Source organism: Zingiber officinale, chromosome 4B, assembly GCF_018446385.1.
Source record: "Zingiber officinale cultivar Zhangliang chromosome 4B, Zo_v1.1, whole genome shotgun sequence".
Classification (NCBI taxonomy): Eukaryota; Viridiplantae; Streptophyta; class Magnoliopsida; order Zingiberales; family Zingiberaceae; genus Zingiber; species Zingiber officinale.
Genome location: NC_055993.1, coordinates 103,966,230 through 103,989,784, shown reverse-complemented (window position 1 = coordinate 103,989,784; position 23,555 = coordinate 103,966,230). Strand labels below are relative to the sequence as shown.

The 23,555-nt window shown below is 45.4% G+C and overlaps 1 protein-coding gene across 3 annotated transcripts in view; it reads left to right on the top strand.

The window, feature by feature from the left end:
• The first annotated feature begins 16,449 nt into the window (after positions 1–16,449).
• Positions 16,450–23,555, top strand: part of LOC121975842 (endoribonuclease Dicer homolog 4-like) — a 67,874-nt gene continuing 60,768 nt past the window's right edge. The window contains exons 1-5 of one of the 3 annotated variants that reach the window (XM_042527734.1): positions 16,450–16,968; positions 17,073–17,224; positions 17,301–17,478; positions 20,233–20,343; positions 23,378–23,518. In XM_042527734.1, coding sequence (XP_042383668.1) covers positions 17,160–17,224; positions 17,301–17,478; positions 20,233–20,343; positions 23,378–23,518 — 495 coding nt within the window. In that variant the 5' untranslated portion in view covers positions 16,450–16,968; positions 17,073–17,159. Of the gene's footprint in view, positions 16,969–17,034; positions 17,225–17,300; positions 17,479–20,232; positions 20,344–23,377; positions 23,519–23,555 lie in introns of those variants that run through there. The other 2 variants (XR_006110447.1, XM_042527733.1) reach the window with 2 other exon arrangements.

The window sequence follows — 23,555 nt, the reverse complement described above, 5'->3', positions numbered from 1 at the left end:
CGCTCAAGTCAGGCAAGCAAGCAATAGAAAAGAGTGGATCCAAAGGTGTTGAACGCGTACCTACGGCGAAGTATGAGGCTCTTTATATAGAGTGGTGAAAGAGCTCCTGCACGTCCACCGAGGTGCATACATGTCCGCAGCCCATACCTCGGTATGTGTCTGTCAGAAAGCTTACCTGACGCCATACTGCTACAGTCCAAGTATGTCCTCGATGGGACAACAGAACACCTCGTTGTCAGACTTGGAGTATGGCCTAGCCATAGGACTTGACAGCTGTTATAAGATGTTCTTGTCCTTCTCTACCGACCACAGGCCGGGGCGTCCGGCAGGCCGGCTGGACGGGGAGTCCGTCCGGCCAGCCCTCATCTTACGCGCCGGACGGCACTCACATCCCGTCCGGCCTGCCGTTGGTATCGATATGCTGGGGATATTTTCGGTAGGGTACTATGTAGGGACTGTTAGCAGTATGTCACCTTCTCTTAGGCCCTCCGCTCGGCTCCTTGTTACTGTTCCATTGAGCGTCGGAACCCCGACTTCTGTCGGGGCGCCTTTTGCCTTCGGCTATTCACCGGTCGGCCGGTCGGGAGGTCGGCCCCTCCTTCTCCGGTCGGCCCCTTGGCCTTTTGACTCCAGCGTGGCATTGACCCCTCAGAACGGGGGTCCCCTATTCTAACCGCCGGATCACTTGCCTCCCCCTCAAGTCTAGTCGAAGGAGGCAAAGTCCGACTGACTAGACTGCCGATCTGACTGAGTAACGACCGCTACATGAGTCCGCTCGACCAGGCTTAGGGATGCTCATCCGTTCGGCGGTATCTTGTTCGTGCCTTGTATTCTCTTGGAATCCATGCCCAATTCTCTCCCCTACTACCCATCACGTGTGCTGCACACGGTAAGGGGCGCTCATTAAATGCGACCAGTATCCTGCCGACACATGGTGATCATGCGCTTGTCAGCGTATGGCGGTGGCGTCACTTCCGATGGGACAGCCACCGTTTGAAATGAACGGCTGGATGATGGCCTCGTTCTTCACGACCTGGATCGGACGGTGGAGATTGCTCCCGGGCGGCGATATAAAGCCCGCGACTCCTTTTCCACCGCATTGTTGCTTCACTTTCCTCCAGCGCCCCTCTGTTCGTTTTCTTCTCCGACGACCTTGCCCCTCAACTCTTCGGTAACCCCCAGGCCCCAGTCGATCATCTCTTTTGCTCGTAAGACCCTTTTTCTTGCCCCCTACATTTTCTTCTTTCTGTTAGTCGTTTCATTCAGTCGGTTTTCCTCCATTCCTTGCTCGAACCTTCCCTTTTGGTCCCGCATTCTTGTCTTTCGACCATGACTAGCACCTCGCAATCGACCGGCGGCGCTCCTGGTCTATGGTACACGACCATGGAGAGCCGTTTTGACGAGGAGGACGCGTTGCGTCTCGCTCGGACTTATGACATTCCTTCCGACCACCACATAGTACTAGCCACACCGGCCGATCGGCCTCATGAACCGCCGCCCGACAACGTTCTTTTTTTCCGAGACCAATTTTTGGCCGGGCTACGCTTTCCACCCCATAAGTTTTTCGTGCAAGTCTGTAATTACTTCCGCATCTCGCTCGGCCAGATAGTTCCGAATTCCATAAGGCTGCTGAGCGGGGTGATAATTCTATTCAAGCTGAACGGCATTCCCCTAGACCCCAAAGTTTTCCACTACTTCTACTACCCCAAACAAGCCGAGTGGGGTACTTTTGTTTTCCAATCTAGAATAGGTTTCGTTCTTTTTGATAACATGCCGAGTTCCAACAAACATTGGAAGGAGCACTTTTTTATTTTCGTTTCCCTGAGCCGCCGACCTTCCGTATCAAATGGCAGACGGCGATGCCAGCGCAACAAGAGCTCGGCAAATTTAGAGGCGATGCGGCCTATCTTCATGCAGCCGATCGACTGGTCGGCCAGCGCTATCACATCGACAAGCTGCTCCTTCCGGGAGTAATGTATATATTCGGCTTGTCTTCTACCCCAGCCGATCTGCCCTGCAGCATGAGTAAGTTCCCTTATCTTCCCGTTTGTTTTGTTCTAACTGATTTATTTTTTGCTTATGCAGCTGAAGTCATGTGGCGCGCCAAGGCTACCGAGCGGCTGAAACTGTGAGCCGGCGAGATCGAGGCGATAAAGAATAGGGAGGTCGCCGAGCGGGGCTCGGCTTCAGCTGAGCCAGCCGGCGAAGAAGATGAGGGGACTCAGGGTGTCCTCGAAGCCTCAGACGCTCCTGCCTCTCACGACGAGGTCGCGGGCGACATAGAACCCTCTGCTCAAGTCGAGGTAGAGGGCCGTTCGGCCGACGACGTTCCTCTGGCCACTCGGAAGCGCAAACAGCCGGAGGCAACCTCTCAACCAACTCCATCTGATGAACTGCAATCCGAGCGGGGCGATGAAGCTCCGGTGTTATCCGGGACGGTCTCTATAGAGAGTACCCCTACGCCACTCGGCTCTCCAAGGGCTACCACTGAGGTGCCGCCCTCCAGTCCTCCCCGAACCCTGCGGCGTCTTAAGCGATTGGGCGACCGTCCTTCTTCCTCCACCGGTGAGCCGTCCGGTAAGGCCGCTGCTTCGAAGGGTGATCCGAGCGGCCCAAAATTGATAAAAACCATCCTGCGCCTCCCGTCTGAAGAATACATGGCGGCCGGTGATCCCCGAACAGCAAATCACACTCACGGGTCCTCTCGCCAAAGCTTGGGAGGATGCTCGTCTCCGAATCGCCATGATGACTCCTGGTCAGCTCGGCGATAGCAATCTTCAACAGGCGACCGGGGTATGTTGCTTTGCTTTGTTGGTTTTTTTTTTGGATCGAGCCTCTAACTTGCTCATATTCGTTCGCAGAACTGGGTGGAGCAGATTGCCATCAGCAATCGCCTAGCCGAACTGGAGGACGAGCTGAAGAAGCTCAAGGCCGCGGGGGACAGCAGACAATCGACGGCCGCTCTGGAGAAGGCCAAAAGGTTGTTGGAAGCCGAACGGGGTAAATCCTCTGGCTTGATGAGCGAAGTGGCCCGCCTAGAAGCCTTGGTCAAACAGCGGGATAAGGAAGTAAAGACCGCGACCACCCGGAAGCTTAAAGCCATCGAGGACATGGACCGGATGAAGGTGGAGAATCGGGGACTAGAGCAACATGTTAAGGAGCTGGACGCCTTGTTGACTGCCGAACGGGAAGGCCGCTCCGCCGACCAGGCTAAAGCAGAGGGGGCTTTGAAGGACCTTCAAGATGCTCTTGACGCTTCCAAGGTTACTCTCAAAGAGTATCAAGATGGGGAGCCAGACCGGGCGGCGGAAGCATGCAAAGCATAAGTCCGCTCGAATGAATTTGGCGAAAAGTTCAGCGACAAGCTGTCCTTAACTTTTGAAGAGGCGATCAAAGTGGCGATGGACTATATGAAGACCAAGGGCCACATACCCGCCGAGCTGTCCGTCCCTCCCGAAGATCTAGCGACCATGATGGGCTCCATCCCCGACTCTCTTTTTAATTTCGATGACTGAATGTTCTGTTAAGTTTCTTTTAAGTATCTATGCTCTTCTGTACGCTTGCCGTTCGGGGCAGATGTTTATAAATTTTGTCTGTCCGTCGCTTGGCTTGAATGGATTTTTTCTTTTGTTATTCGTTTGTTTGACCAGCGTCCAATCTCTATCTTTCGTCCTGGTCATAATTTTTCCGCGTCAAAGTACATTTGGCAAAGGAGCCGCCCGGCCAGACGATGGCTTCATTCTCGCTATCCCAGCCGACCCGATCGTCGTTCGGCCCTTTCAACCGAGGACCTCGCATAGAGCCATTCGTCCGACGGCCTTACCGGCTCCGGTTGCCCATCTTTTAACATCGAATTTTATCATCGGAACTCGACTACCTTCCGGTCTGAAGGCTTATAGACGCCGATCCGTCTCTCGATTTTTAACGTCGGCGCTCGACGGTCTTCCGCTCGGAGGGTTTATAGACGTCGATCCGTCTCTCGATATTTAACGTCGGAGCTCGACGGTCTTCCGCTCGGAAGGTTTATCGACGCCGACTCGTCTCTCGATATTTAACGTCGGAGCTCGACGGTCTTCCGCTCGGAGGGTTTATAGACGCTGGCTCGTCTCTCGATATTTAACGTCGGAGCTCGACGGTCTTCCGCTCGGAAGGTTTATAGACGCCGGCTCGTCTCTCGATATTTAACGTCGGAGCTCGACGGTCTTCCGCTCGGAAGTTTATAGACGCCGGCTCGTCTCTCGATTTTTAACGTCGGAGCTCGACGGTCTTCCGCTCGGAAGTTTATAGACGCCGGCTCGTCTCGATTTTTAACGTCGGAGCTCGGCGGTCTTCCGCTTCAGGGTTTTTATAGATGCGGCTCGTCTCTCGATATTTAACGTCGGAGCTCGGCGGTCTTCCGCTCGGAAGGTTTATAGACAGCGGCTCGTCTCTCGATATTTAACGTCGGAGCTCGGCGATCTTCCGCTCGGAGTTTATAGAGCCGGCTCGTCTCTCGATTTTAACGTCGGAGCTCGGCGGTCTTCCGCTTGGAAGTTTATAGGCTCGGAGCTCGACGGTCTTCCGCTCAGAAGTTTATAGACACCGGCTCATCTCTCGATTTTTAACGTCTGAGCTCGACGGTCTTCCGCTCGGAAGTTTATAGACGCCGGCTCGTCTCTCGATTTTTAACGTCGGAGCTCGACGGTCTTCCGCTCGGCAGGTTTATAGACGCCGGCTCGTCTCTCGATATTTAACGTCGGAGCTCGACGGTCTTCCGCTCGGAAGTTCATAGACGCCGGCTCGTCTCTCGATTTTTAAAGTCAGAGCTCGACGGTCTTCCGCTCGGAAGTTTATAGACGCCGGCTCGTCTCTCGATTTTTAACGTCGGAGCTCGACGGTCTTTAAGGCTAATTTTGACACTGCCGTTCGGCGAAGCTATTTACTATCCTTTAATTATTTCTGCTTCCTGCATTACAAGGACATGTGCGACTAGAATATACACAAAAATAAGTTGCACCAGTGCACCTTTCATCCGGCACGATAAGGCTGGAGATGATTTGCACTCCATGGCCGATCCAGCTGCCGTCTGTCTTCATCCTCCAAATAGTAAGCGTCCGAGCGGAGCTTTTCGATAACCTTGAAAGGGCCCGCCCAGGGAGCTTCCAGCTTGCCGACGTCGCCGACCGGCTTGACTTTCTTCCAGACAAGGTCACCGACCTGGAACGATCTGGGGATTACGCGCCTGTTGTAGTTTTGCTTCATCCGTTGACGGTACGCCATCAGCCGGACGGACGCCTTGGCTCTCTCTTCATCAACCAAATCCAGCTCCATGTTCCTCCGCTCGGTGTTGCCTTCATCGTAACTCTGGATCCGGACGGATTCAACACCGACTTCCACGGGAATCACCGCTTCGCCGCCATATACCAGATGAAAAGGCGTGACGCCCGTTCCTTCCTTTGGAGTCGTTCGGATGGCCCATAGGACGCCCGACACTTCATCCACCCAACTTCCTCCCAAATGGTCGAGCCGAGCGCGCAGAATACGAAGAATTTCCCGATTGGCTACTTCGGCTTGGCCGTTGCTTTGGGGATAGGCTACAGATGTGAAGTGTTGCTCAATGCCGAAGCTTTTGCACCAATCTTCGAGCAATTTTCCTGTAAACTACCGCCCATTGTCGGAAATAAGTCAACGACGGATGCCGAACCGACAGATGATGTTCTGCCAGATGAACTTCTTGACCATCTGCTCGGTAATCTTGGCTAGCGGCTCGGCTTCCACCCATTTGGAAAAATAATCAACTGCCACAAGTAAAAATTTTCGCTGCCCAGTCGCCATAGGGAATGGACCCACAATATCCATTCCCCACTGATCAAACGGACATGAGACCGTTGACGCCTTCATTTCCTCCGCCGGTCGGTGGGAGACATTGTGATACTTCTGGCAGGATAGGCACGTCGACACGGTCCGAGCAGCGTCTGCTTGTAAGGTTGGCCAGAAGTATCCGGCCAGCAAGATCTTCTTAGCTAGTGATCGTCCGCCCGGATGCCCACCACATGATCCTTGATGCACTTCTTGGAGGATGTAAGCCGAGTCTTCCGAGCTCACACATTTCAACAGCGGGCGAGAGAAAGCCTTCTTATAGAGTTGGTCACCAATAAGTGTGAACCGACCGGCTCTCCTCCTCAGTAGTTGGGCTTCATTCCGGTCGGACGGGGTGGCGCCCAAGCGCAAAAAATCCGTGATGGGTGTCCTCCAGTCGCTCGGCAACGTGAGGCCCTCCGTCCGGTCGACGTGCGCCACCAAAGATACTTGTTCAATTGGTTACTGGATGACGATCGGCGTTATTGAGCTTGCAAGTTTGGCTAACTCATCAGCCGCTTGGTTCTCCGCTCGGGGTATCTTCTGGATAACAACTTCTCCGAAGTCGGCTCTAAGTTTCTCGAAGGCTTGAGCGTAAAGCTTGAGTCGAGCATTGTTGATTTCAAAAGTACCTGTGAGCTGCTGAGCGGCCAATTGGGAGTCTGAATGGAGCGTTACCCGTCCGACCCCTACATGTCGGGCGGCCTGTAAGCCAGCAATAAGGGCTTCATATTCTGCCTCGTTATTCGTAGCTCTATAATCCAGCCGGACGGATAAATGCATCTTCTCTTCTTGGGGAGACACCAATACCGCTCCCAAGCCGAGTGGAGGATCCATCTACAAATACCTTCCACATGGCTTCGGGCTCTGGTCTTTGTACCTCGGTGACGAAATCCGCCAAGGACTGCGCTTTTATTGCCGACCGGGGCTGGTATTGAATGTCGAACTCGCTCAACTCGGTTGTCCATTTGATGAGTCGTCCGGACGCTTCGGGATTCAACAGCACTCTTCCCAACGGGCTATTAGTCCGGACGATGATAGTATGAGCCAAGAAATAAGGACGGAGGCGCTGAGCGGCGAGGACCAAAGCGAAAGTAAGTTTCTCGAGCCCGGTGTAGCGAGATCTAGCATCTTTTAAAATATGGCTTAGAAAATACACTGGCTCTTCTCCGCTCTGCCTTACTAATGCTGAGCCGACGGCTTGTTCAGTAGAAGATAAGTAGATACAAAGTGGCTCACCCGCAGCTGGCTTGGCTAGTACCGGAAGAGAATTCAAATATGTCTTCAGATCTTCGAACGCCCGATCACATTCTTCGTCCCAGTGAAACTTAGTGGCCTTGCGCAAGATTTTGAAAAAAGGAAGACTCCGGTCGGCGGTCTTTGAGATGAATCTGGACAAAGCAGTTATCCGACCGGTCAAACGCTGCACTTCCCTCGTATTTTGCGGAGGCGGCATGTCTTGTAGAGCTTTCACCTTGCTGGGATTTGCCTCGATACCCCGCTCGGTCACTATGTATCCTAAGAAACGTCCTCCTTTTGCTCCGAACAGGCATTTCTGAGGATTTAGCTTGACTCCATATTTCCGTAATGTTCGGAAGGTTTCCTCCATGTCTTTGAAGAGATCAGCCGCTCGGACGGACTTGGTAAGGATGTCGTCCACATAAACTTCCAGATTCCGCCCGATCTGCTCCTTGAACACCTTGTTCATCAAGCGTTGATAGGTGGCTCCCGCGTTCTTCAATCTGAACGGCATCACATTATAGCAGTAGGTGCCGTCAGCCGTCACAAAGCTAACTTTTTCTTGGTCTTGCCGGGCGAGCGACACTTGATGATATCCCTGATAGGCGTCGAGCATGCATATCAACTCGCAGCCGGCCGTAGAATCCACCAGTTGATTGATTCGGGGCAAGGGGTAAAATTCCTTTGGGCACGCCTTGTTAAGGTCCCGGAAATCGATGCACACTCTCCACTTGTTGCCGGGCTTGGAAACTAGCACCACATTAGCCAACCAGCTCGGGAACTGGACCTCGCGTATATGGCCGGCCTCCAAGAGTTTCTCCACCTCCGCTCGGATTACGGCATTCTGCTCGGCGCTGAAGTCTCTTTTTCTTTGCTTTACTGGCCGAGCATCCGGTCGAACATAGAGCTCATGCTGCGCTATACTTGGTGAAATTCCGGGCAGCTCATGTGTCGACCAGACGAAGACATCATAGTTTCTTCGGAGGCATTGGATCACCTCATCTTTCTGATTTGCCTCCAGATCGGACGCGATGAATGTCGTGGCCTCCGATCGGGTCGGGTGTATCTGTACTTCCTCTTTTTCTTCATAAACTAAAGAGGGAGGCTTTTCAGTTATAGCATTCACCTCGATCCGTGGCGACTTCCGAGCGGAATTTGCTTCTGCTCGGACCATTTCGACATAGCAACGTCGAGCTGCCAGTTGATCTCCTCGTACTTCTCCGACTTTGTCTTCGACGGGGAACTTGATCTTCTGGTGGAAGGTGGAGACGGCCGCTCGGAACTCGCTGAGCGCCGGTCATCCCAAGATGACGTTATATGACGATGGAGAGTCGACCACCACGAAGTTTGCTGTCCGCGTCCTCCTGAGCGGTTCCTCTCCCAGCGATATGGCCAGACGAATCTGTCCGACCGGCTGAACTTCATTGCCCGTAAACCCGTAAAGGGGGGTTGTCATGGGCAGCAGCTCGGCCCGATCAATTTGCAGTTGATCGAATGCTTTCTTGAATATGATATTGACCGAGCTCCCTGTGTCAATAAAAACGCGGTAAATAGTGTAGTTGGCTATTACCGCTTTGATGAGCAGGGCGTCGTCATGGGGGACTTCCACTCCTTCCAAGTCTCGGGGTCTGAAACTAATTTCGGGTCCGCTCGCCCGTTCCTGGCTGCAGTCGACCGCATGGATCTGGAGCTGTCGGACGCTCGCTTTCCTTGCTCGGTTGGAATCTCCTCCGGTCGGACCACCAGCTATGATGTTGATCTCGCCTCGGGAAGTATTACTTCTATTTTCTTCTTCCCGAGCGGACGGTCGAGACCGTTCTCTAGACATTTGCCGATTCTCCCGCCTCGGAGAGCGATGCCGATCGGGAGTTTGTTGTTTTCGCCTGTCACTTTGAGTCCGATCGGCTTCATGAGTTCTCTGTCGCCTATCGGATGAGGGAGATCGTCGACCACCACTTCGAGGAATGGGTTGAGCAATCAAGGGAAGACTTCGACAATCCCTTGTGTTGTGCGTATCCGTCCGGTGGAAGGAGCAGAACATCGGGGTCCATTTCTTCTTTGGCTTGGGTCGGGCGGCAGCTACCTCTTGCACGTGGGACCTTGCATGGGGGGAGCGGATTGCTTCGACTCTCGGTCCTCTGGGTGGATGAGCAGCGTGCGGCTTCCGCTCGGCAATAGGAGCCCGCTCGGTTGGTGTTTCTTTTTTCCGGGCTGCTTGGGCTTCCTCTACGTTGATGTATTCGTTGTCCCGGTGTAGCATGTGGTCATAATCTCGGGGCAGCTTGCGAATGAGCGATCGGAAGAAATCCCCATCCACTAGGCCTTGTGTGAAGGCATTCATCATTGTCTCCGAGGTGGCCGTAGGGATATCCATGGCCACGTTGTTGAATCGCTGGATATAAGCTCTGAGCGGCTCGCTGGATATAAGCTCTGAGCGGCTCTCTTGGCTCTTGCTTGATGGCGAACAAGCTGACACTCATCTTCTGATAGCGCCGACTGCTTGCAAAATGATGGAGGAAGGCCGTTCGAAAGTCCTTGAAGCTTGTGATGGACCCGTCTGGCAGTCTCCGAAACCACCGTTGAGCCGACCCAGAGAGGGTGGTGAGGAAAACCCGACACTTGACCCCATCTGTGTATTGATGCAGGGTTGCCGTGTTATCAAACTTGCTCAAATGATCATCCGGATCGATGGTTCTATTGTATTCGCCGATCGTCGGAGGCACGTAGTGCTTGGGCAGAGGGTCTCGTAGAATAGTCTCTGAAAATTGGCGATTAATCCGCTCGGGCGATGAGTCCGCTCGAGGGGCTTTTCCTTTTCTGTCTTTTCTAGGCATTTCATCCAAAGAAGATCCCCGATCTCTATTAGTTGCTACAGCTTCGGGGGTGCGGAATAGGGTCCGATGAAATGCAACGGTGGCCTGCGGTGCTTCCGCTCGGCCACCAGACGCAGACGTTGCTTGTTGCTCCGGCCGCTCGGCTGCTGCTTTCTATTTTTGCTCCACAAGCTTGGCGGCCCTCAACTCGACCAGAGCGTCGAGTTCCTCCGTGGAAAGCGTCACCGTGTGTTGTCGTCCAGTCTCGTCCATTGCTTCTGCTCGGATACAAGAGCGTTCCCACAGACGGCGCCAAATTGATCCTGTCCGAAAGCTGAATCAACGGACGCTGGGCACGTGGCACTCCCCGGCTGCTGACGTAGATATTCCACTGGTTACGCGAACCTCCGGTGAACCTGCACAGAAGTCGGGTCGGGAAGGGGTTCCCGGCGGCGACCCTCCGACACTCAAGTCAAGCAAGCAAGCAACAGAAAAGAGTGGCTCCAAAGGTGTTGAACGCGTACCTCCGGCGAAGTATGATGCTCTTTATATAGAGTGGTGAGAGAGCTCCTGCACGTCCACCGAGGCGCATACATGTCCGCAGCCTATACCTCGGTATGTGTCTGTCAAAAAGCTTACCTAACGCCATACTGCTACAGTCCAAGTATGTCCTCGATGGGACAACAGAACACCTCGTTGTCAGACTTGGAGTATGGCCTAGCCATAGGACTTGACAGCTGTCATAAGATGTTCTTGTCCTTCTCTACCGACCACAGGCCGGGGCGTCCGGTAGGCCGGCTGGACGGGGAGTCCGTCCGGCCAGCCCTCATCTTACGCGCCGGACGACACTCACATCCCATCCGGCCTGCCGTTGGTATCGATATGCTGGGGATATTTTCGGTAGGGTACTATGTAGGGACTGTTAGCAGTATGTCACCTTCTCTTAAGCCCTCCTCTCGGCTCCTGGTTACTGTTCCATTGAGCGTCGGAACCCCGACTTCTGTCGGGGTGCCTTTTGCCTTCGGCTATTCACCGGTCGGCCGGCCGGGGCCGGTCGGGAGGTCGGCCCCTCCTTCTCCGGTCGGCCCCTTGGCCTTTTGACTCTAGCGTGGCATTAACCCCTCAGAACGGGGGTCCCCTGTTCTAACCGTCGAATCATTTATATTATAGTAAGTGTATAACTCAACAAACATTTGACTCACATTAGCTGACTCAGTTTCAACAATGCCTCTGCCACCACATCATCTTTAATTTTCTTAAAATATGACTTCACTTGTTGAACAAATACATAGAGACAAGTTTTCTGTGTGAGCAATTATATGTGAATTAGAACTAAAAGATAAAACATTTAACCAACCAAAATCGTACCTTAATGATTTTGGATTTTTGTTTGACAAGTGTATACAAGAGTTTAGTTGATGAAGATGTGGCAGCTACATCAGTAGATGAGATAGGAGCTTCTTGTACTTTAACAGGAGGCTCAATATTTTCCTCTTCTTTGCCCTTGGCCATCTCTGTCTCATGCTCATTTTGGAAAGTACTCTTTTACTCCTTTTGGCCAAGGGCACTCCCTTAATCTCTTTGGCAGTTGGGGGTGCCCTTCTCTTTATAGCACACCTCTTTGACCTTATTAATGGTCGATTAACAGGTAATGACACTATAACCTTGGCAAGCAATTGACTTTGAAGATCTTTAATTTTTCTATCTTGCTCTATTATAATTTGATCTTTTACATCTATAATTCTATTCTTCTCATCAATTATTTTATCCTTGAAAGCTAATGAAGTTTTTGCATCACTAGCACATAATTTATTCTCAACAATTAACTCACTAATTCTGCCCTCCATCTAGGCAATGAGTCGGCCCTTGCCCTCAACTATAGACTCCAAATGAACAATTTCGGCCTCCCATGCTTGACAATTTGTACAAGCCTCTTTCTCCTGCTCAGGACATGCTTAGGGATTTTCCTGAGCGTCGGTTGCTTGTTCAGGAACTTGTTCAGGATGTTGCTCAGCAGCTGATTGTAAAAACCCCTCAGTAATTTGTTGATCTATATGCTTTACAACATCTTCTAGGGAATCGTTTGAGAGCAGATGTGTCTCTAGGTCCGATAGACTTAAATCAACAATTATTTTGGCAGCAGGTAATTCTGCGATCCTAAACTTTATTGTCTTCACACGGGAGCCTAACCACTTCCATCTACATATTCTTAGAAGAGCATGCTATCTGTAAGGATCTATTATTCTGATATGTTCATACATCTATACCTACAATATAATAAAATTGTTTAAATAAGATATTTTTTGCATAAATCTTATAAAACTATCATTATATTTAAGCACTTACAACTAGGAGATGTGCGAACCCTTTGAGCATGGGAGCTTGATTTCTCGCAAGGCCCTCTGGTTTCGGCCTATGTGAAAGCATCACACTAATCGCCCCCAGTTGTGGGCTCATATAGTCATATACAACCTTACACCAATTATACCTACCTAAATTAGTAAAATCATCTACACAATCTATTAGTGACTATATTGATAATCTAGATATACTGCTAGTTGTAGTAAATAAAGCAAAACCAAATAAATACAATATTAAAAATTGGCAAAATAGAGTATCAGATTCAGCAGGTGAAGGTTGTTTGCTGAGGTTGATCATCTTGTTCTCTAACTCCTTTTGTGTACACTCCACATTACTAAAGTGTTGAAGAAATAGTGGGGTGGTGGCAGCATGCTGCTGCAAATTTTCTATATCACCTTGGTCTACGAGTCCTAGAATCAGTGAAACATCTTTCCTTGTAAAGCTAATCTTCTTATCATGAAAGATGAAACATCTGGCTTCAACGCCCCAATTGTCAAACATATTTTGTATAAGGCTTCGGATATTTATAATTTCAGGTATGACTATTACCCAAACAAATGAGCTTCCATTGATCATCTCCATTTGTCAGTCGTTTATGTATAGTGATGCTAAAAAACCCTTGAAGTATGGGTAATTACTTTTCTAATGCACTTTCTTACGATATGCCCGAGAAGCATCAATTCTCTAGCTCGCCATCTAATTCTGTTAAACAAATACATAAGATCTTAGTGATACTCAGTTGCCTTCAGTACAATGCAGTTGGTTTTCACCCATACTATGATACCTTACACTGTTATTTTTTAACCATAATTTGATACATTACAATATCAATAATTTCTCCTAGGTAGTACAATGTGAGTATTTTTTGCTAAACATGAGTAGCTGCTATACGTTGTAGTAGTTAGGGTCAAGTAGTTGCTACAATAGCGAGAAGCCAATCAGGACTGTAGGGTTTAACCACGTTGTATCAATCAATAGGGTTCAACTACAGTTGCTGCTTCAACAAAGATAATCTTAAATTCGAAAATCCTAAAATCATTAAGCCTCATTGTAGCAACTAGGAGACGAATCAAAATCCTAAAAATTCAAACCCCTAAACAAAATGAGATGACTCAAAACTTTCATCCCTAATAGAATACTTACGATGGAGGCGAATAATTGGATGAGAAATAAGTCGTCGCGGTGAGATTGATTGACGAAGACACCGTGTGGGCACCGATCTACTATGATTGATATTCTTTCAAAATATTTTTTCACACGGCGAGTTTAGGGGTTAAACCTTTGGCTAATGAGGGTAAAAATATAATTGCACATTATAAATATTTGCACAATAATTGTAAAAAGGTAATTGATAAGAAAAGGTTATTTGGAGATTAGCAGTACCTATTACACGTTGTAGCAGTTATTCTGGAGTAGCTGCTACAAAGTATAGCAGTTAATCAGAAGTAACTGCTACACAGTGTAGCAACCACTCTTGACAAGCTGCTACAACGTGTAGCAGCTTCTAACGACTAGCTGCTTCAACGTGCTACAGTTGCTCCTACAACGTGTAGAACCTCATTTAATTGATTTAAATAAAAAACTGAGAATAGTTATGATCTATTATTGGTTGAAAATGCAGAGTAACATCTTGTTGAGCGTAAACGAAGAAAGAGCTATTACATCGTTGTAGCAGCTAATATTCCAAGTTAGTTGTTACAAGTTGTAGTAGTTACATGAAAATTTAGCTGCTACAAGGTGTAACAGTTATTTGTCGAAGTAGCTACTACAAAGTAGCAATAAAGCAAAGGCGTTGCAGCAGCATAAATAATTTTAAATAATTTTTTAGCAAGTTGATATATAGCTACAAAATATTTTTAAGGTTAATATCTACTAGAAAATATAGCTAGTAAAAAAACGACTTACCAAGCAGCTGCTATAAGTTGTAGCAGCTACATGGAGAGTTAGCTGCTACAAGGTGTAGCACTTAACTGTCGAAGTAGCTGCTACACATTGTAGCAGCTATTGGACAGTTAGCTGCTACAAGGTGTAGCAGTTAACTGTCTAAGTAGCTGCTCTAACTTGTAGCAGCAAAGGAAAGTCCAAGTGGCTGCATGCGTCGACCTTGCACGTCTTAGCATAAATCCTTCCTTCCTTTTACGACCACCATTCCAAATTAGCTGCTATAAGTTGTAGCAGCTACAAAGAGAGTTCGCTGCGAAGTAGTTGTTGCAATGTTTAGAAGCAAAGCAAAGACGTTGCATCAGTAAAAAATAATTTCAAATAATTTTTTTTACCAAGTTGATATACATGAACTTAAATATTTGTAGGGGTAATATCTGCTAGAAAATGTAGCTACCAAAAAAATGACTTACCAAGTGGCTGCTTCACGTTTGTAGCTGCTACAACGTGTAGCAGCTAACACGCAGATATGGCTGTAGCCTGCGGGTGTTTGTAGCTGGCGTCGTCCCTGCACGTTATAACATTAATCCTTCTAATATATGTTTGCTATAACGGTGGAGAATAACAAATTAAAATGAAACGAATTACCATCGGTAATGGAGAGAGATGGTAAGCTCTCACAGCAGCTGTGAGATTGAATATGCCGGTAAAACTTTTCCGGCGGAAGCGCGAGGTCCGATGGACCACGGAGACGGAGGGAGAGAGAGAGAGAGAGCGGCGAGGGAGATTTTAATTTGAAAAATTTTCCACGCAGAAGTTTTGAATAGAAGGCGGAAGGGGAGAGAGAATAAATGATATATATTTTTTTAGCGAAATCGAGCTGACAACATTACATCTGCGCGTCGCTCAGCATATCAAATATGTATATCTATATATATAATTTTAAAGTTTGGTTAGGATTATTACATTATCAAGCAAACCTGGTCTGATCCAAATACTTCACCAATGCAAACTCACGTTTCCATTACCTTTAGCATTGATGATATCGAAATCGAATGATAACATGATATAAATTGTGAACCCTCACCTACTGTAGCAATGGAGATACTTAGTGGCAGAATGAATGAGGAAGAACATAGAAGTAGGGGTGTCAATTCGGGTGGATCGGATCGGGTTGGGTCGGGTTGAGTTTTTTTTTTTTTTTTTTAACCCAACCCGAACCCGACCCGAACCCGAGTTCAACCCAAAACACCTCAACCCGAACCCGAACCCGACCAACCCGATCAACCCGAACCCGACCCATATAACCCGAAAATCCGATTCAAAACGACTTTTTTGGGCTATTTTCCCTATAATTTTTCACTTTTATCTCAATACTCCATCATTATCATACAAATATGATATTAATATACATAAAAACATCTAAATTTTAAAAATAAAATTTGATTTAACCCCAAAAAGACCCACAAAACCCTAAATTTAAGCCAACCCGGGTCAACCCGAACCCAACCCGACCCAACCCGAAATTTTTTTACTCTTCAACCCTCCAACCCGAACCCGACCCGAACCCGAAAATGTCCAACCCGAACCTGATTTTTTTCGGGTCGACTCGGGTTGGGTCGTCGGGTCGGGTTCATTTTTGACACCCCTACATAGAAGAGAGCCATCCTATCCTATCTTAGAGTATCCATATCAATTATCCTATTTAAAGATTTTACCTTAAATTTTGAAAAGGATAACTAAAAACTCTTTGCATAAGTTATCCTATCCATTTCCTAAATTTAAATTTGATGAATAATGATTTTCTAAATTTAGGGAATGAAACATCTATCATAAAAATAAAATAATTTTTTTAATCTTTCTCTTTCCACTCAATCTTTTCAATCTTTCTACTTCTACTCATTTCATAAATATAATAATAAAAAAATAAGAGAAAGATAAGAAAATAATAAAAAATTAAGGATGATAAAATTTTTAAAATATTTGATGTAATGTATAGTGAAAAATAATTATCTAAATTTAATAAAATTAATCTTTTATTCTAAATTTTAAATATAATAATAAGGAATTGACAATGCTGTAAATTTTTAATAAGTTTTGATTAAATGTTGACTTCCATCCTCAGTCATCAATCATCAACAAGCTGATAGATCTCGCTAGTGGGAGCTAAGTTTCGAGTTTTTTTTTTTTTCAAACCCGCATGCCAATCCAAGTACGCCGCTAGCCGACCAGGCCCAGACGGGTCACGGCACAACCAAATTGAACGAATCGTCAGCATTGAATCGCTGGTGAAGTAAGCATCGATAGGAGATAACGGAGGCCGAAGTCAGGAAGTACGTTTCAGACCATTGGGATCTTCAGCAGGAGGCGTTCAAATAGATTGCAGAATCGTCAACATACACATCGGCAGAAGGCAGGAACGCCGCCGTGCTTCTCAGGAGTTCAGAGTGGCGGCAGCGACCGAGGATGCAGATCTCAGGACGTATTAGCCGTGCCGGGGAGTTCATCGTCGATCGATGGGGCGGCGCCGATGCTCCCTAGACTGTAGTTGTTGTAGCCGGAGGAGGAGGCGACGACGTAGGAGACGAGCGGACGCCGGGCTGACATTTATTTTTTCACCTCATCTGGCTTCCCTCGCTTCGTGGTCCGCTTTCTCGCCGGCGCACCAAGAGCCGATCGCTTCGCCATCAAAGGGATGCCGCCGAGTAAGCGAAGTGATTTCGATCGACCTGACGTCACGGCGTCTTGCCATCACTACCGTTCATCAGACTGAAGTCGGACGGTTCCAGTTATCGGAACCCATGATGCACCAAGTTTTTGATGCGGACGCCCCACGGTACGAAATACCTTTCGAATTATACTTCCTGCCGTTACCTGACAGCCCGCATAAATCCGATTCCTTCGGCCCCAAGTAACACGGTCGCAAAACCTCGTTAATAGTTGCTGCTCTCCAGTCTTGCCGAGTCCGCGCACTTCCGTCTCGGACTTCGCTTTTCTTCGTGAGTGTTTCGCTGGAAGCCAAGCTTGATGTCCGGCGGCGAAAGTTCACTGGCTCCCAGTGGAATCAAAGATCCGAGGACGATCGCCAGAAAGTAGAGCATTTTGCGCTTTGATCAGTTTTTTTTTTGTGGTTTTGTTTTGATTGGCCGATGGCAAGCAATTTCGCAGGTATCAGTTGGAGCTTTGCAAGAAGGCTTTGGAGGAGAACATCATCGTCTATTTAGGTACCGGGTGTGGTAAGACGCATATCGCCGTGCTGCTCATGTACGAGCTCGGCCACCTCATCCGCAAGCCTAGCGAGAGAGTGTGCATCTTCCTTGCTCCCACCATCCCCCTTGTTCGTCAGGTATGATCTTCTCGTTCCTTTTCAGCCCCTTTCCGCATTACTGAGTAGTGACGGAACATCTTCTATAGCTGGTATTTTTGAATGGGAGCTTACAGCAGTGGAATTAAGATCCTGATTACACTAATCCCGTGAGGTTAAACAACTGCAATGTCTTCTATAACTTGTGTTGCGTGTACATTGTTTTTGTCTCTAGGGAGTTCTAGTTTTACTGTTGATCCCCCAGCCGCAATTTACTTTCTGTTGTAGGATAATTAGTCCTAGTGTGGAAACAATATTGCCGCCCCATTTTTATTGTAATTTGTACTATGAAACAATATCAATCTGATACAACTATTGCTAAGATTATTGGACTGACCTCTATACTGATACTGGTTTCTAAGAGGAGCAACTTCAGCATTGTTGTTCCAGAGAAAATACTGAAAAAAATAGAGCTAGAATCTTCACAGGTCAGAGAAGAGTTGGAACTGAAACAGAAGAAGACAGCATGTTGTTCAGGCTTGTTATGCACCAAATATTTTGATGTGGGGCGGTGGCTTGCTTCCAAGCTTTGTGAAATAAAAGTTTTGACATCAAAGAAACCCTCAAAAAATAATACTCTTATCGCATGGACCACCGGGTGTCGTGGAAGAAGTCCATATAAGAATGAGATCTTGGAGGCTTCTCCACTAGCTCAACCTCAGTGCTAGTGCTTTGTGTACAGTTACTCACAGTGTGCATGTTTAAAATATATTTGTGAAGGGTTATAGTACTACCTTGTCTTTGGTAGTTTATCAAATTTAATTATCAAATTTACTCTAACATTAGAATCATTGGTACAGGGAATCAGTAACAATTTTTTGTTTGATAAATTCATAAGATTGAAAGGACATTCATTTTTTTAGATGATACACGCGAGCTAAAGTTAATACGGCGATAAAGGTGGACCCCCCAAAAAAGGGGTCAAAATGGGAAAACTGGTAGACGTGGCGGTTAAAGTCAAGATGAGGTCAAAGGCACCAACAAAAGCAGGGGCGTGCTCGAGTTGATCACATGGCTGATTGGACGTGGGTGTTCGATCAGACCACTCGCTTGGCCAAACTTTGTGACCCAACCCTTAACAGGCAGGCTGGCTGGCCTTGCTGAGTACTATTGAGTGACCTGAGCTAATCGGGAATGTCACCGATCGGACATGTGCCTTTACGGTCAAGGAGGAGGCCGAGTTGCGGACGACACCCCATGAGGCTGAGCTTGCTGTTCCCTTTGAGTGACGACCGATCGGTCCAACGTGGGCCCCATGGACTTGTGGTTCCATACTCTTTTTTGGAAGTTTGTACTGCAAAGGACAGAGAATATTCTGCAGACAAATCACACTTTAGAAGCTTCTCGCCTGTCTAGTCATAGAGACTTGCGTGCCCTTTTAAGGAAAGGTGTCAGAGTCGCTTTATGGGTTGTCCTTTCTTAGGCATGTTTTGGAAAGTGTGCAAATGCTTTTGGAAAGTGTCCTTTCTTAAGCATAATAGTGACACTATAAAAGGGGGTCTTCATCTACAGGCAAAGGTACATGATGTTACATATTCCCACACGCTCTTTGCTAAAGTTCATCTTCACTATTCCTTCTAAAAAATCGATCACTGACTTGAGCGTCGGAAGGCGAACGCCGAGTCCCCTTCCCTAATCCGACACTAACGCTCTTTGTGTTGCAGGACGAAGTCTTCATTTGGTCAAGAGTAGAACCACGTTTTCAGCTCACCACCTTCACCGCTTTTGGATAGGATCAGAGGTGTTCACTCAAAATGCACCATAGTCAAACAGTTTGAATTCCTGGTGGAATATTTACATATAAAGACTGACCTTAACAACCATCAACAAAAAATAACTGACTTTTGCCACTGAAATAAACTCTCATAACTGCAGAAAAAAATACCGAAGGACGGAAGTGACAAACAGTCTAAGGAAGCGTATCTTGTTTGTAGGAGTGAATCCTCTTTAGCTATTGCCAATTCAACATTGCTTAGTAGTTGCTTATCTATTGATAGGGTTTTCATGATTGCCATTGAGTTCTTTGGGCACTTGAAAGAAAGATTAAGGGTAATTAACTAATTTCTGATGGCCAAAGTAGAAAATGTTTTTGCACAAAAGCTTCTATCGTATTCCCTTAGCAATACTTGATGGTGTTTAGGGGCATCTTTAGGTTGTATTTGAGTAAATGGTGTATAAGTGTCCTGGTACTCAAGTTTTTTTTTTTACAATTGTATTAAGATATGTGAAGGGGAGCCTTGATAGTCACAAGATTCAAAGGTTTGAAGGGAGATGGGTGAACAAGATGCAACAACTTGAAGGAGAAGGGAATTAACAATGCAGATTAGGTTTTTCTAATATTGGCTTTGAGGTTGTTTTGGTGGATGAATAGTGAAGGATAAAAGGTTATTTGTTAAATTATATTATTCCATATCAAGAAATGTATGCATTATGCTAAGTATAAGAAATTGTTGCCATCATATTGTTGAAATTTGTGTACTTTGATGCATGTTTAAATGAAGAAATTGGCTGATTGTTGTCATTGATGTCAACATTGTTTTCAATTATATTGTAATACATTGTGTACCAACAGAAATTTAGGACTATTTTATATAGTGACATTTTATTTTTGTACTGTTAAATTTCTTTTGATTAATGTAGATATGTTTATTGTTCCAAATTTGTTAAGTTTTCTGCAATTTTGTTGAACGTAACTACACCTTAATTATGATTATTATATGAGTATTATTTCTGTAGCAAGCTGTGGTGATAGAGAATTCAACAGATTTTAAAGTTCATTGCTACTATGGAAATCAGAAGAATTTGAAGGACCATAATGCTTGGAATCAAGAGATTAATAAAGCCGAGGTGAATTTTACATTTACTTTCAATAACTTTATCCTCTATATTAGATCATGTATAATTAATTTTTAATTGTAGGTCATGAGTCCAGTTCAAAAGAGAAGACCTTATGCCTTATGTTTTCTTTATGCTAAGTGTTACTCTGGTGCAATAATGTGGTATGATTTGATTCAAAAAAATATGGGATGCTATATGGTTTAGAATGTGGAGGAGAGAGTTTTCTATCCCATTCTTGCTTCTAGATAAGTTATGGCGCTTGATCTTCTTTTTCACTCATACCCTGTTGTTGGGAAACTATGGAGTTCAATATAAGGTTTTAGCCTCTCCTTATCCTTAGCTTAGGAATTTGCATATGACAAGCAAAATCTCATGATAATGGGAAGTGATTGCCATTAGAATTGGTCAGCCATATTCAGATGCTTAACTCTTAGAGATCTCTTATATGCTATGTATGAAATGACATCACCGTAATAATTTTTCCAAGAGTGTGCGTGTATGGCTTAAAACAAAACTTTGTACCACTAGCAAAATTCAAATGTATTCATACCTTTCTTCTACTCCTAGTTCTATCAATTATGGTCATTAAATATTTGTAAACTTGTTTAAATAATAGCTATGTTAATGAAATAGTCATTGCCTCATTCTTTAGGACCTAAATTTGCTCAATCAGTCTTGAATTTTTGTGTGGATATAGCTGTATATTTATTTATTTTGAGTCAAGAATCAACAATGACTTGATGAACTGTATCATGCATATTAAAATAACTGGTTAATAAACAATATAATCCTAATTTTGTTATCTTTTGTTTATTGACGACATATCTTACTAAAAATACATAATGGTTTAGTAAGAAAAAGGTGAATAATTTTTTGAAAAAGGTGAATATATATATTTTTTTTGCAAAAGGTAACATCAAAAGACTTTTGATTTTGCACCATTTGTTGTTGCGTCATATTTTATGAATATGCTTTCTTCGACAAGGAATGAGTTAGTTTGTATAGGGAATCCAAATTATATGATTCTGTCCACTAATCTTTGATAGGTGGATCTGGTATTTATATTGGATTTTGGCATGAGAAGTCATTATAGTTAAAAAAAAATGATCTTTGATTAACATGACCAAGTTTAATTGTTATGTTGCATTACTTTGCATATTTGCACTCTTACATCAATTCTGAACATAAAACCTGATTGATTCTATTCAAATGTCAAAAATAAAGAAAGCCCCATATTGGTTGAATATTTCTAGATAGTTTTACTGCTATTTGGTTTGGAATCTTGGTAAAAGAAAAAAAAATCTCTATGGAAAGGGGAAGGAAGGAGAAAATAAGAAGAAAATAAAAGTGAAACCATAAAAGACAAGAATAAAAAAATAAAATAATGGCGGCCTTGCGGCTGAGCTAGGTGTTGTCGCATGGGGTCAGGGTTGCCCACCATGGTTGGGTGAGGCAATCCCACGCATCGTTGCCCACAATCGCGAAGCAACCTTGTTTGGGTTGCCGACTGCGGTTGCACGTAGCCTCGCTTGACGCTCGATCGACCAAGCGGGGCTGTTGACTGTGGTCGAGCGGGGCCGCGACCGCACGAGGCTAGCAGTTGCTGTTGTGCGAGTCATGATCATGAGTTAGGAGAAATTCGGATGCACCGTTGGGAGAAAGAAAATTGCTTTCTGTGTAGTTTGGGTAGATGAGAAAATGATCAAAAAATATCCACAGATGGAAATCTTTCCATCATGGAAATCTGTTTGCCCATTAGGTAAACAAAAGAAAGAATAGTAATTCATCCTTTTTTATATACGAAGTAAATAGGGGAAAATTTCCCCAGGAAAGTTTTCCACTTCATTCTCCGTAAACAGAGGGTAAGAGTTGGAGGCTTGGATTGAATGTTGAATTTGGAGTCATAAGATCATAAACTTGAGAGCTTGGCTTAGATTGGGTTGGTGTAAATCTAGTGGATTGGGTGATCAATTTACCTTTCGGGAGTTGCTTGGCTAGAAAGCTGTTGGATTGGAAGCGACTGAATGATGTCAATTGGGGTGCTGTTTATAAGCTCTAGGAATATTTTCTGGGTACTAAGGTTGAATGAAAAAATACTCAATCTCCTGGCGCTCATCACCAAGTGTCCAAAATGATCCATGAAATTGGACAAGGATTGGAAGATTTTAACTTTCAAGCCCTTAGTTATTTAGTCTCTCATTGCTCATCTTTTATCACTAGGAGATGTGGGATTTATTGCGAGTAAAGTTCCTGTTAAGTATCAAGCTTGTGAAATCCTAAAGTTGGGCTACGAAGTTTTCTTTATTTGTAGAGTATGACCAATTATCTCTTATGATGAGCTTGGTTAGTGGAAACTATTTTGAGTATTGCACTTGACACATCATAGGTTGTAGAATAGGAGTGAGTTGTCTAAACCATATAAAATTGTCTTGTGTTAGTGTTATTGTGTCTTTATTTCTTTTTCTCTTTATACTTTTGACACAAACAACTGAGAATACACGAACATATTAATTTTTGTTTTGTTAGTATATTTGTATGAAGAATTAACGATTTAAGTGTGTTGTCTACTCACCCCCTCTAGCCGCATCCTAATGATCCTACAAAAGGCTTGAATCCTACATCTTACAAGGGTTCTCTTGTTGATAGAGTTTTTTTTGTCACTGTTAAGGTTATTCACATGTACCTTGATTGCTGAAGATGGGAGAGACTAAATATCTTCAGGCTCCTGTCTTCTCTTTGTCTTCTAAACTTCCTCCTTATATTTTTCCCTAATCCCATTTTTTCCTATATGGAACAAGCTCGAGCCAAACAAAATTATTGCAATTACACCACTTTTATGGAAACACCTCTAGCACCAAACTAAATGTAAATGAATGGAAAGTTCTGGACACAAAAATGCAACATCTGTATTTTGTAACTATACCTTTTATTATTACTTCTTATGTAATTTAGTTACTTTTTCTGTAATTTTCAAGATGGTTTACATTTTAGGGTGACAGACACTGTGTATCTGATTTGCATATGCTATCTTGATTCTTCACAGGTGCTTGTTATGACACCTCAGATATTATTGCATGGCTTACACCATTGTTTCATTAAGATGGATCTAGTTGCTTTGCTGATTTTTGATGAATGCCATCATGCACAAAAAGACAAGAGGCATGCCTATGCACAAATAATGAAGGTACTTTTTACCATTTACCTGAAGATAATAAAGTTGC